The sequence below is a fragment of the Cryptotermes secundus genome, unplaced genomic scaffold (genome assembly GCF_002891405.2).
Source record: "Cryptotermes secundus unplaced genomic scaffold, Csec_1.0 scaffold813, whole genome shotgun sequence".
NCBI lineage: Eukaryota > Metazoa > Arthropoda > Insecta > Blattodea > Kalotermitidae > Cryptotermes > Cryptotermes secundus.
In genome coordinates, this window is record NW_019735471.1 from 473,214 (window position 1) to 487,900 (window position 14,687).

The window sequence follows — 14,687 nt, forward strand, 5'->3', positions numbered from 1 at the left end:
CCGGTTTGCAGCTTAACCAGGGCTACTGAGGCTTTTCTGAGGCTTATATCTTGTTTAATATTCATTCACGTTTGTTTCACATGGTGAGTTGTAACACGATTTTAGCACTAGTGTGAACCGAGCTCTGCATTCTTTGGTCATGTTATGCTAACACACTGTTCTAGGGTAGGGGTGAAAGAATGCAAGGATTTGTGGAAAGTTTCAAGAACAGATACATTGCCCCAGTTAGTTTCTTTGTATCGATCTTCAAGTGCGTTAGCAAAATGTCAGGGTGTAAAAGGAAGCGTGTTGTGTTAAGTATTCAACAGAAAAAAGGAAAATGCCGTGAAAAAGTAAATGACAATATTAAATTTTTTTAAGTGTTAAGTGTGAATATTCGTAAAAAGTGTTGGATGTTGTTGAAGACTGTGACTGAAATAACTAATTCATACTTCAGCGTAATGTAAAAAAAGTATTAAATAGGCCATGAGATGACATAAAAATGAGGTTGAATAAATTTAAATACAGGTAGGCCTATAGTATTATGAAGGTACAGTATTACAGTACTACTTTTAATAAAATCTGTCTTAACCAGGATTTCGATTAATCGTGATTTCCATCCCCACCATTATCCCAGATAATCGAGAGTTGACTGTATTTTGGAAGATACAAACAGGAGAGAACTTGCAGAAATTAAATTTCTAGGTCACATTCAGAATCACTGCCAGCAGCTCAGATGAGACTGATATAATCCTGTTTACATCTGACACTGTGCAATAATTAATAATCTGAATCACATAATTTGACAGTCACAAAAACAGGGCAAAAAAATTAGGGTGCATATCAACTCATGAATGAAAGTCAAAGTTGAAGGCAAAACTTAATAGACATTCACACACATTACCTGACCTACCTTTTCAGTCTTTTACTGCTATTGTGTAATATACTCAGCAGTAAATAAACACATCAAGGCCATTCCTATACAGAAAGACAGCTGAATACCTGCCTGCCTATAGTGCATTCTTGTTACATGACAGACAATGGTTTACCATCAGTCCATGTTGCATGATATAATAAGTTTCATCACTAAAACATGTTTGTCCTCACATGCTGACAGCACTTCCACTGGAATGGCAGGCAAATGGATACTAGTAGATGTCTGGGCACATCGACCAATCTTGACGCTCTTTACATTCCCAGTATTTTCCCTGGTACATGTGAATTATACTCCCTGTCCAATGTTCCACTTCCTTCTTAAACCATAGTGGTTCATATGGAGGATACAGGCGACCTGTGAAACAGAATTACCATCCACATATATCTTCATAGCCTATACACTAATGAAATAATTAATTAAAGAATTAGAAAATGGGAAAACTGGGAGAGAGTACTTGTAAATATAACTAAACAACATACAAATTTCCATGGTGTAGGGCCTTCCTGGAGTAGTTGATAGGATTTCAAACCAAAATGCTGTATGCACTTCTTGTTTCATGTTACATGTCTTTCCCATATTTTTTTATGTAACCCTTCAGTGGTGACTTCAAATTGAATTTGTGTTCTCCAAAGTCCCCCCAAAGGTGTCTCCACCTTGTGGTGGTGGGACTTGCGGGACTCTGTGACCTGGAGAGCTATGCTGGCAGTAATTTAACTACCAGTAGGGTCATCCATGCTGGAAAGGTCAAAGGGTAGAGTCCAGCCTAAGAGAGGTACCCTGGTCCTATAGGCTGGAGTTGGGCATGAGGCTAACAACCTCATCCTGTAAAAAGAATTATGTTCAGAAACCTAACAACCAGCTTCAGGTCATCATGTGTGGGTCCATTCCTATTGCAGCAGGCAGTGGTTGTGGAGGAGGCCAAGGTTCATCCAGGGCTGTAGCACCGAACGGTAGGTAGGTTCTCCAAAATATGAAACACATCATCACTGAATCCAGGAAACCATGACAAACGATTCCATATGGTACTGAAATCTTCTGAGGAATGTAAGAACCACATGCAATAGCTAACACACAGGATTGAGAAACTTCAGTTATCCAGGATATACCGAGAAAGAGCATAAAGTGAATCATGGAAACATTCCAGGAATACCACTGAAGTGTTTACTCACTGTAACTACATTACAAGTAAAAACAGAGAAATCTTATCCAAATTTAGAATCAGGCCTTGAAAAATTCCACAAATAACATTCCCACTATTTTCTGATAAAAATAATAGCAAAAGAAAACAGTAAAACCTTGCATTTATATTCCTGGAATGTATGTTTTCCAGTGATTTACGTAACTCCTTCTTTCAATCTCATTAACTTTCCTACCATTTCAGTAGTTTTAGTTCCAGCACAATACATGTCATTTCATTTGAATTTCTTTGGGTTTTGCTCCTCCCCACACCCTCATTCTGATTAGCAAACTTTTCTTTCCAACAGCTGGCTACTCTGACAAGTTAGCCACCATCTTGCAAGCATCACTATTAGCTTTCAATGTATGGCAATTTTAAAATTAGCTATTATTTTTATTATTTAATCTGTTAGCAAAATCTGATATGTGCACTGCAGTGGTTTTGTTTGAATTTGCATGTCTGAAGGGTACGATAACACAAAAGGAAGGACAAACCATTTCCTTACTTCCTTGGCAAAATAACTTGGATCAGTATAAATTCTTAATACAATAGTCAAAATTGTCATGTGTTTGAATGAAGAGCAAATTAAAAGATTCAAGCAGAGCAAGATACCAGATTTCTGGAGTAAATACACTGCTCATTCTGTGCAAAAACTTTCACAGTGTTTTTGAGTTTAACTTGCATGATGCCACCTCCAAAAGTCCTCACATTTTTGGCTTCTAGGCCATAACTGACTGACTTGTGAGTTCTCCCTGAACTGTGCTAAGTAAGTCAGTCAATTGTGGCCTGGAAGCCAAGAATGTGAGGGCACTTAGAGGTAAGACAGTTGCCAGAGGGTAACAGCATGAAATAATTTCTGGGAGATATATGTTGTAAAAATGTTGATGTATTGCTTGAACAAGGCCCGTGTAAGACTCTGAGACAAGTCTAGTGCTCTCCGACAAGAGAGATGGCGCCCAACATTTATAACACCTGGATTAAAGAAGCCACCATTTGGCGGTAACTACAGGTTGACCCAGCCGCAGCAACCTCTACAGTTTATGAAAGACGTCATCAAAGGAAGAGAGCATCTAAGTAAGTGACCCCCAAGCGAGGCTACATCACTGAGTCAATCAATGAAGCCACTACAGGGAGACTTTCGATGTGCAGCTATGTCAGCCTTAACCTAAAAAGGGAGTAGGCGGCTATATCTATAATGTGGGGGAAGGGGCAATTAATTAGGATGTTATAAAGACACATATCATGGACCTTGTTACTTTTACTGAATATGAGTTGTGAATTATTTCTAGTAGAGTTACAGGTTCTAAGAGGACCTACCTTCCAATTACCATTTGGCCTCACAAATACTAATCCAAGTGTACTTTGACAGCCAGAAGCCAGATTTGTTAAACACTTGGAACATGAAGCTATCATATTGCCCATTTCATTTTCAGTAAGCATCAGAAAGAAATTTGAAGAATTTCTTGCAAAGCATGAAACAGACATGTAAACTATGAAAAATTAAGATTTCATAACAATAATGCCATCTATTAAATATCCAGACTTTAATACCTTCAGCAGCAGCTTTCTCTGCTTCTGCATCCCGTATCCTTCGAGCAGCTCGCTGTTTCTCTTCCAATCGAACTTTCTCTGCATTTGCTTCATCCCACTTCCCATCCTCCATCAATCTCTGGTCAGGACGGTTACGTGTGTCAGTTGGTGCAACTCCAGCCTCTGGCTCATTTAGCTGACATGCCAGTTCTGTGAAGTTGTAGTACCGATCTGAATGTGGCCTGTAAATCATACACAACAAAATTCAGCACAATATATTTTAATGCACTACAGTAATATGCTGTTTCAGTCACATCTGCCCAACCTATATGATAGGTGAGATTTTATAGCCTGTACATGTATTCAGAACTCCGAAGTACCTCATACAAGTTCACTTTCACAGACAACCTGGAAGTTTCTAATTTCTGTTTCCATATATAAATCTTCAAAAACATATAGCAGAAGCTTAATATTACAAGAACTTACAAAATTTGTAATAATGGCCATTGTAGCAGATATTCATATGTGAAAATGTCTGAAATACTTTATCTACAGGTCTGCCCTTTAAATTCCAATCAATACAACATGAAATCTTGGGGCACACAGTAGCATAGTTGGCTGAGGCACTATGCTACAAGCTGGAAAGTCATGGGTTCAACTCCCAATGATGTCACTGTATTTTTTAATTGACCTAATCCTTTCAGCCACACTTTGGCCCTGGGATTGACTGAGCCTCTAATAGAAATGAATACTAGAAATCTTCCTGAGGGGTAAAGGGCAGTCAGCGTGTAAGGCTGACAACCTCACTGCCATCTGTGAGCCGATTATCTAGAAAATGTGGGAGCCTCAATCTCTCACAACCCTACAGGCCTCCACAGCCTGCTATAGGGATAGCTTTACCTTTTACCTTTTTACAATATGAAACCAAGGTTTAAATAAGAATTCAGATATGGCAACATATCTTGTTATATGAAGTGATTATCAAGGGGGATATAAGAACAACAAAGAACAATTTAGTGTTCTTATCATTGGTAGCAAAAGATTACTATCTTGGTCTCAAATGACAGCAAAGCTGTAAACACTTACAGAGGGCTATTCCGTTTCCATACAGTTCTGTCTGGGCCTTTCGTGTATACAGGATTGTTTGGGCTGGCGTGTTCTGTGCTAATGACTGGTGCTATGTCTATTTTGTTATCCCACATCCCAGAGATAATCCACCTGACATTGCCATCACTGTCCATCACCCAGCCATTCACCTGAAACATAAAAGCATGAGCTAAAACTTTCACTTCCAGAAATACTGGTACTGGCCTACTTGCCAGCCTAGCTGTCTTTTGCAGGACGAAAAACTATGTGCTGTATGCTCATTCAGAGAAGAGTTATTTTGACATGGCATGTTACTAACAGATTCTGATCAGATATGGCAGTCTGGACAAAGCACCCCTGAATGACCAACCTTGAATATGGGAGCACAAGGGATACGAATGACACATGGCATCTATCAATACAAGCCAAGTACTTGATACAAACACACCTGCTACAAGCTGGTTAGTATGCTAAGAGACAGAACATTCTTCACCGAATTCTGTGACGTAATACTACAGTACTTACAACTGCCAAAATTATGATCATAACGCTGCAACTACAGCATAAGAATGAGCATGTCTTAACTTCCTTACAAGAGACAGAAAAAACTGGAACAATCAGTTTCTTAATGTTACATGTATGGAAAAATTTCACATAAAACAAGGGGGTGTTTTCCGCTCTTTCATCGTGAGAAGAAATTCTTAGCCAGCTGCATCAACTGCAATCGCAGGTTTTCTTTGCAAGACAGCTGGTGGTGTGTGAAGGTACCATTTAACCGTACATTGTGCCTCTCCCTTTCTTTTAATCTTTTTTCACTTGTTACCTCTTACCTTGATTACAGCTGATATCAAGGCTGCCCAAACTCACTTCACACATTCACTGCAATTTGGGCCACATGAATCACAGATTGTAGACAAAAATGGTAATGATGATTAGGACTGCAGAGTATGGGAATATGAATTGATTCAATGTGCTGGGATAGCTTAATGGCATTAGATTCCACATGAGATAAGAGTTTATGTACAGGAATACATGATCTGGTATATTGGAAAATGGACTGGGTACCTGAACCTGCTAATGATAACTGAATCAGTCCATTTTCAGGGTGCAACAATGAATGTAATTCTGAATATATCAGCCACTTAGTACCAATCAAATAATAAAAAGTAAATACAAAATACTGCACTGAAAGTCAGAACACAAAAAGCTGAATAACGAATTTAGTAAATTTTATTATTTTACACTTGTCAATATTGTAACTTATTCTTTTAAACTAAATGAATGTATCTTGGGCCTCATTAAATTTTATCTGTAAATATGTGATAGGCCGTGCCGTAGCTCAAGCGGTTAGTCACTGGCTTCCCACTGCGGCAGCCCGGGTTCGATCCTGGGTCTGGTCAAGTGGGATTTGTGGTGGACAAAGTGGCACTGGGGCAGGTTTATTTTATGATTATTATTATTATTTATTGGAGGGGGTGGGTTTCCCCATGCACGGCGACCAGTTTGATCTAGGTGCGTCCAATCAGTCCCAACTCAGCCAGCGAGTTCGGCCTCTACTGGCTCAGCGGTATCTAGATGCTTCCCCCATCTACGAGGCGTTAGAGACTATTGTTGAGCGGGAAATGTCCTTACAAATTTGGCTCAGAGGTCTCTTTGAGACATAAGGTTCTTTTACGTGCTGTAAAGCTATGACATGGGACCCACGGCTTAAAATCCCTCCCAAAGGACTTGTTCCTTGAATTTTTCCGCCCTTAAAAATTCCACGACCTCCGCCGGATTTGAACCCGTGTACCTTGAGTCATGAGGTGGGAACGTTACCCCTAGACTACAGAGGCCGCTTGGGGCAGGTTTTCTCAGAGTACTTTGGTTTCCTCTGCCAATCTTCATTCCATCAATTGCTCCACAATAACCTTCACCTATCATCTGGGGCTGGTACAATAGGCCAGAAGTGGCCGCAGTACAAGGGACTTACACCACTAGTAATAAAAAAAAGAATATGTAATAAAGTCTAAGAATAAGCACACAGATTACAGTCAGACCTAACTAATCTGGGCCGGTCATGGTAGCCGAGCGGTCTAAGGCATGCACTGTCTTCGCTCGCTCGGAAGCCGGGATCATGGGTTCGAATCCCACTCAGGGCATGGATGTTTGTGTGCGTTTTTCTGTGTTTGTCTACAGGTAGAGGCCTTGCGACGAGCTGATCACTTGCCCAAGGAGTCTTACCATATGTGTAAGATCTAGTAAACTGAAGTGAAACGGAGTGTCTCATGGAGGTAGGCCTAGGCCCAAATTGGGGCTGTAACGCCACAGGGGGAGAAAAAAAAAACTAATCTGGAGCAAAGCCTTGTCCAAATTAGTAAAGTCTGAATTACAGAAGTGCTGCTAAAAATATGCTTAGGGACTTTGGGTGTATTTTTAAATCTCTTTTAAAATGGTCTTGATGTTTGACATGAGCCTATATGTCTCTACTGTCACCTAGGCTTGCACTACAAACGACAGTTTGTGATTGCTGATCGTAGCAATGTGATCATCAAGGTCATAATGCACAAAAAAGAAGTTGCTCAAATTATCGCGAATTCCAAATTAGTGAGGTTTCTCATCCAGGTCCAAGGTGTGGCTCTCCACACGGGCACTTGTGTCATAAATACAAATCAAATTTACAAAATTCTTCTCTATAACAGGCTGACTATGGATTCTTAAAACTGAAGGCCAAGGAAACCCCCGTACCATATTCTACAAGATAACCACTTCTAACAACTGCTGTTCATACAGCATAACAATTCTGGCGTATTTGCTACGTTACTATCTGTAGACACAATAATATCCATTTAGTTATCTTGAAAACTATATGACTTCTGCAAAAAGTGTACTGAGCACAAAATGTGTATTTCATATTTATCTACAAATTTTATCTGAAATCATTTTTATTCTAATATATATTTAGCAGGTTAAGTGTGAGGTATGTGCAGAATCACATTTTAGTGTTCATGTAAAGTGTTCCTCACTGATGTCAGAATTTAATCAAAACTGAAATATGGTGGTAAATTTTACTATATCTCAAAAATACCAAATTTCACAAAATTCTTGTTTAGTAGATCTTGATTTGCTACATGCAGTCAGATGGGCAGGCAAACATGGCGAAACTAATACATTCTTTCAGCCTGTCACTGTGAATGTGTATATAACTTCTGTCAAACAGAAATATATCTAATTAGAACTTATGCTACAATATATGTCTGAGATACACTGGCATTTCAATGATTCTTATATGTTATACGTGCTTGTTATAATGAGAACTTATGAATATTAAAAATTACCTTTATATCAAGGTTGCACTGAACATGACAAAATGTGTATAAGAACAGAAATAATATTTTGGATTATCATTTTTTTATTTTCACGCTCCCCTTCCCCTTCAATTAGATTAAATAACTGAAAGTATACCGCATTTTGTAACAAACATATACTATATAAAAAACCAGTTAACAAAACATAGATGAAAGATGGGCCAAGAAAGGAATGATGTTCACCGAACCTTCATGCATTTCCTGAAAAATCTTATTCTGTATTAGCAATACAGTGGCTACTTGATTGAAATAATCCAAAATCATCACTTCAGACTTGCGGTTCCAACCAATTTCTCACCTTGCGCTGTACATCTCGTGTGAAATAGCTGTATGGGATATACTTGAGGTGACATTTCACTCCATCTTTGTGGTTCACAATGTCCATGTCTCCATGCTGGTCTACCCATAATTTACCAACAATAATGTTATGGACTGTGGTCGTAACTTTGCGCCATGTATAGTGATCACCTGTAGAAGAGATAATTAATATCAACTTCAAGAACCACATTTACTTGGTTACAACACTTCCCTTACATTTTGGTGTCTGCATCCTTCAGTCTTCACCCAAGCACGTAAATTCTTCCTGCCACCATAAAATAACTGTCCCTGTATCTAAGCACCACAACATGATGATATACAGAACTGGATGTTAAGCCACACATTCTTCCTTGTCACCAGATGGATGATGATGGTCAATTTCATGCTTCAGTGACATATATACAGCAGTGAAAGCCTCGCTTAAGGTTTCTCTGCAGAGCAGTGGATTTGGACACTAAACTGAGGAAAATCTTAAATGGAAACTTCAATGGAGGAAACTTATGAATGAGATTACTGATTTCAGACCATTAAAATCTAATGTTAACTCAAGAATATTAAATGTGGGTTCCACTGTACTGAAGAAATGGATGCAATGGATGGCAAAACTGAGCAACATGTCTGCGTCAAGATTTACATGAAGCTCAGTAAATCTGCTACCAAAACACTTGAAATGCTTTGTGAGGCTTTTGGATAACATTCTTTAAGCTGGACAGCAGTCACTGAATGGCATTCACATTTCACGGCTGGTTGAGTGTCAGTTGAAGATGATGAATGTTCAGGGTGACCAAGCACCAGCAAAACAACAAAAAATGTTGAAAAAATTAAAGAACTCGTTCACAAGGACTGTTGCTGAACAATCCATATGCTCGCAGACACCATTGGGATCAGTTATGGAGTTTGCCAGGATATTGTAACAGAAATCTGAACAAGCACTGCAATGCTGCGAAGACTGTTCCATGATTTTTGACACATGATCACACCAGAGGTGTGTTAACGTGTGTCTTAAGCTACAAGAGAAGGCTAACAAGGGCCCAACTTTTATATCTTGGATCATAATGGTGATGAAAGTTGGATTTACGTTTATGATCCAGAATATTATATTTAAGCATCCTGTTGCACTTTATACGATACATGATATACTCCACCCTAAGTGCAAACTATATTTATACGTCTTTCGTTTTGTATAAAGGAGAACAAAACGAAAGACCTATAAATATATTTTGCACTTAGGACGGAGTTATATCATATATGATCCAGAAAGTCATTGCAGTGGAAGAACCCACAATCACCAAGAGCAAAAAGGGCATAACAGGGCCAGAGTTTGACAAAGAGCATGCTCATTGTTTTCTTCAATGTTAAGGGGATAGTTCACCTGAATTTGTTCCTCCTAACACTACGATCAACTCTGACTTTTACTGTATTGTTTTGAGATGCTTGAGAGAAAATGTGTGATGAAAAAAGCCAGAACTTTGGCACCACCAAAAATGACTCCTCCATCACAACAAGGTGCCTGCCCACTGTACATGAAAACCACTGAGTCTGTGACTAACAACAACGTGGTTACCGTTCCCCATCCTCCATACTTGCTGGACTTAACCCCCCGTGATTTTGCTTTGCTTCCCAAATTGAAAATGAAACTGAAGGGACAATGTATTGAAACAGTTTCTGACATCCAAAAGGAATCACATGTGGTACTCAACAGCATTAAGGAAAATGACTTCCATGGTGCTTTTGAAGCGTCGAAAAAATTATGGGATTACTGTATACATTCCCAGGGAGACTATTTTGAAGGAGATGGCAGGCAAATTGAGTAAGTTAAGCCAGCATTTCTCTTTTGCCCTAGTCCTGGAACTTTCTGATAGAACCTCATACACCCAGAAACACTGTATCATAGTAAATGAAATTTGGAAACTTAATCATTTTACTGCCAATAATTGTGTATATAACTATCATGCACAGAATTTTTCTGCAGATTTCTGCTATTCGGCACATAACACTTTGCAATTAACATTGCCATTATATGAGATTAGAGGATTTTACAGCAGGGAAAATTTAGATTGTAAAGTCCTAGGCTGGGATATCCTATTTTCTTTCTTCTTCTTCTTTTCTTTCTATAATGCTTCCCCCATCTATCAGAGGCCTTAGAAACTACTGTTGGGCAGGAAACATCCTGGAATTTGGCTCAGTGATCTCCTTAGGAGATATGAGGTTCTTTTACGTGCCGTAAAGTTACGACACAGGACACACAGCTTAAAGTCCCTCCCAGAGGACTTGTTCCCTGAATTTTTCCGCCCTTAAAAATTCGACAACCTCCGCCGGGTATTTGAACCCGCCTACCACGAGTCATGAGGTGGGAACATTACCTCTAGACTACGAAGGCCGCTCAGTTACAGCTTAGATTCTGCCTGATTATAAATAAGTTCTCCAGGACCATCTCCATTAATAAGAAATATAACAGTGTACATTATATCAACATGTAAACTTACCAGAAGAAAATTCAAGATGTGCCATACCCAGTGGTATGACTTGGAGGTATTTTCCACGGAACTTAGAGGCCATGGTGAATTCTTGCCAGCAGCGCCAATCTTGGCCTTCACAGTACTGTGCCAGCATTGGCGGATGATGAGAGACCTGAAAAGTAAAAGCCACATTTTTCATCATATGCATCATAATATTCAAGGATTAGCCTTATTAGACTGGTCAGAAGCAAATACTTGCATTAGAAATCAGTTTGTCCAGTTTTTATATGGTCCTCCTCTTCTGCCATATGGTACGAAATGATAAAATATTCTATGAAATTTGTTTCCTCCCGTTCTCGCCACATAATTAAACCATTTGATTTGTCAGTCAACTAATTCATTTCCACTGCCAAATGTGTTTTATTATTCTAACAGGTTCCAATGTGGTCAGTTCTCCTACACTTTCCGATAGCTCTTAAGTACATTTCTGTTGCTTCAAAGCATATCTTATGTTGTCTAACATCCTAATATATATAAGAAAGTGGGTAGTCATTATTTCATAAAACTTTAAATGCAGGCAATCTGTGTTTGCCATGTGAGGTTCATAAACAGTGAAGGGTAAAGAAAAACAGTCATGGCCTAATCATCTGGAAGAAAACATATAAAAAAAAAAGTCAAAATAACTGTGCCTAGGCATAATTTGAACTGGACACTTCCTAAACACATCATACATGCATTACTGCTTCAACCAGCAATCCCAGGTAGTCTCGCATTGTGTGTTGCCATAAAATGCACATTTCTGTGATTTGTGAATTTATAGACAGAATGGATATATATGGACAAATACCGTCTTAAGTGCAACAATTTTATTGTAGTTTTTACTTCTTTTTCCTCCTCCACACTACATGTTTCGGCCCTAAATGGCCATCATCAGGTGTGTATCACTCACGCAACTGTTACACTGCTTGTTAAAAATTTAAAAACACCAGTCTTTCCAATGGTATAAAATCTTTGTCAATCTACACGCGTCAATTTGATCTTTAAATTAGCACTTTTTAAACCCCAATTCAAGTTAAAATGTCTATAAGATCTTTGTTCTCTTTCTTTTTCAAATTTTTCAATTAAAGTTTTTCAGGGTACATGCCCTATATCTACGGTGCTGCAGCGGCCACTTCTTGTTTTTATCGCCGTTCATGTGTTGTTCAGTGTAGGCGCTCTCTGTGTGTGTCGCTGCTTATCTTTAATACGTGTGCTCACCTGATGATGGCCATTTAGGGCCGAAACATGTAGTGTGGAGGAGGAAAAAGAAGTAAAAACTACAATAAAATTGTTGCACTTAAGACGGTATTTGTCCATATATATTGTGTGAGTGTAACAGGATGCTGAAATATAATATTGTATAGACAGAATGGAACTAGTCATTACTTAATTTTGATTAAACCAGCATTCACCTGGAGGGACGGAGGTAAATCAAAACAATCTCAGTCAGGATATCTGGCTCTGGAAAGCATATGAACTTTATATTTACACACATTAGATGTGTTACTGCTGACATTAAATCTCTTTGTGTGGCAAATGGCCTGCAATCTCACAACATACGTTGCTATACAAAACATTTACTTCCGAGATCTGATTAACTAATCAGACATATATACCTGTTCAGATATAGCACGCCAGCCACGATCATCCATTCGATCACACTCGTATGTTTCCCCTAATAATGGATTAAATGGTTTGCCAGTGCGGTTACAGGTTGTGGCATAACTGGACACAGTGAATGCAGCAACATATGCCATTTGCTCACATGAGTCAGTGCAACGAGACGCCTCATCCAGAATGTCTGCATATTCATAGTCTTCTGTGAGACGTTGCAACATGGACAAAGGTTCTGAGAAATTCACCTGTAAAAGAATTCAGTAACAGCAATACTGCAAACAGTTCTTATCAACAGATTTCATTTATTACATTGAGCTGTTAAGTCGCTGAAACTAGTGCCATTTAAGTGCCCTTTTCTTCTCCACTGCAGGGATGAAAGGGTCACAGAAAAAAAATCAATTGTGGCATATAAATTGTGAAAATTTTACATATGTAAAGAAAATGTTGCACCAACATGCAGAAAATGAAGACACTCAAGTTTAAATTATATAGCAATATTGATGATATAAATACTACAAATTCAACTCTGTATATCATTCAATTGCATTGCAAAACTATTATTAGAACAGTACAGGACCTCTTTTTGATCAAATTTTTTCAATATGAGAACACTTGGGGGAAGGGCAGCATCCACTGACAGAGCAACTGACAGACAGACAGAGAGAAAGAGAATACACAAACCGAAGCATAGTACTAAATGCACTGCCTGACTCTTGTTGGCACTACTTCATACTGGTATTATGCATCGACCTCTACTGTCGAAATATAAAATTACAAGCTCTGGGCTGTAGAACATGAAACATAAACCAATACTGCAGATCTTTTTACACACTTACTTCTATCTTTATTGCAACTTTACAATTACTCCTTAACTTAAAAATAATATTAAAATTACAATTAAACTGCTATATGTTTTGGCCACACTTGGCCATCCTCAAACAACTGTTCACTTGTTGAAATTGCTACACTGCATTATTTCTTATAGTAATACATTCGAATGTTACTCCAATTTTGTCTCTCACTCCTTAAAATACTGTGACGTATTGCGCTATGGAGGACATCCCCTCCCCCTCCAGCAGTGACATAACAACATCAAGTGCTGTCACTGCTAGGGTAACAGGCCAGTCAACACTCCACCCCCTCCCCCGCGGTGATGTAGCTGGGGGAAACCATGGTTGCTATGCAGCAATGAACAACTCTCAGCAGCGCTGCCCAGCAACACCTGTAAACACGGCAACTAGGCAACAAGGAAGCGAGGCATTTTCCCGTTGTCTGGCTGAGGGTTCATAAGAGAACTGCACCGCCTAAGGACTCGGTTAAAATATAGCAGCTGCTGAAGACAGTTGAAATATAGCAGCAGTCGCGCAAAGAAGACCCGAACGCGTGGTTAGAAGATCTTATGTGATAGTGTGTGTTAACTGAGAAGTCAGCAAGTGAAGACTTATTGTGTGACTTGAAGATTGTGTGCTGTAGTACAGTTATATTGGGAGCATGTAATATTTGTATACTGACTTTATATAGAGCCCCATCTGGAAACTTCGATCACTTTATAAATAGATTAAAAACCATCCTAAATGTACTGCATAGTTCAAAAGTTGAATTTATAATTTGTGGTGATATAAATATAAACTATCTCATCGACAGTAATAGGAAACTAAATTTAGACTCTTTGTTATCATCTTACAATCTCTCCAGTACTGTTAACTTTCCCACAAGAGTTCAAAATAATTCTAGTTCAGCGATAGATAATATATTCATTGATAACTCAAAATTAAGAGACTATACTGTAGGACCCTTTATAAATGGCTTATCCGATCATGATGCTCAACTCATAGAAATAAATAATATTGACCTTCAGCCCAGTAATCAACAATATCAAACAGTAAGGAAAATCAACAAGCATACGATGGCAGATTTTGTCACAAAATTAAGTAATGAATCATGGGACAATGTATTTGACAGCAATAATATTGATTCTAAATTTAATTGCTTTCTGAACACATACTTGAGGATCTTTTATTCAAGCTTTCCCTTAAAAATAGTCAAAAATGAAAATAAAAACAAATCCACCTGGATAACAATTGGAATAAAAACTTCATGTAAACACAAAAGACAACTATATTTGGCCAGTAGGGACAGTAATGATCCAAGACTAAAAAGTCACTACAAAATGTACTGTAAAATTTTGTCAAAAGTCA

The 14,687-nt window shown here is 38.5% G+C and overlaps 1 protein-coding gene across 7 annotated transcripts in view; it reads right to left on the reverse strand.

Annotated features, from left to right (window-relative positions):
• Positions 1–565: 565 nt before the first annotated feature.
• Positions 566–14,687, reverse strand: part of LOC111869438 (oxysterol-binding protein 1) — a 47,871-nt gene continuing 33,749 nt past the window's right edge. For all 7 annotated transcript variants that reach the window (XM_023860974.2, XM_023860972.2, XM_023860973.2 and 4 more), the window contains 6 exons: positions 12,489–12,734; positions 10,861–11,005; positions 8,355–8,524; positions 4,710–4,879; positions 3,645–3,865; positions 566–1,270 (listed from right to left, as the gene is read on the reverse strand). In XM_023860974.2, the coding sequence (XP_023716742.1) occupies positions 1,128–1,270; positions 3,645–3,865; positions 4,710–4,879; positions 8,355–8,524; positions 10,861–11,005; positions 12,489–12,734 (1,095 nt within the window). In that variant the 3' untranslated portion in view covers positions 566–1,127. The remainder of the gene's footprint in view (positions 1,271–3,644; positions 3,866–4,709; positions 4,880–8,354; positions 8,525–10,860; positions 11,006–12,488; positions 12,735–14,687) is intronic.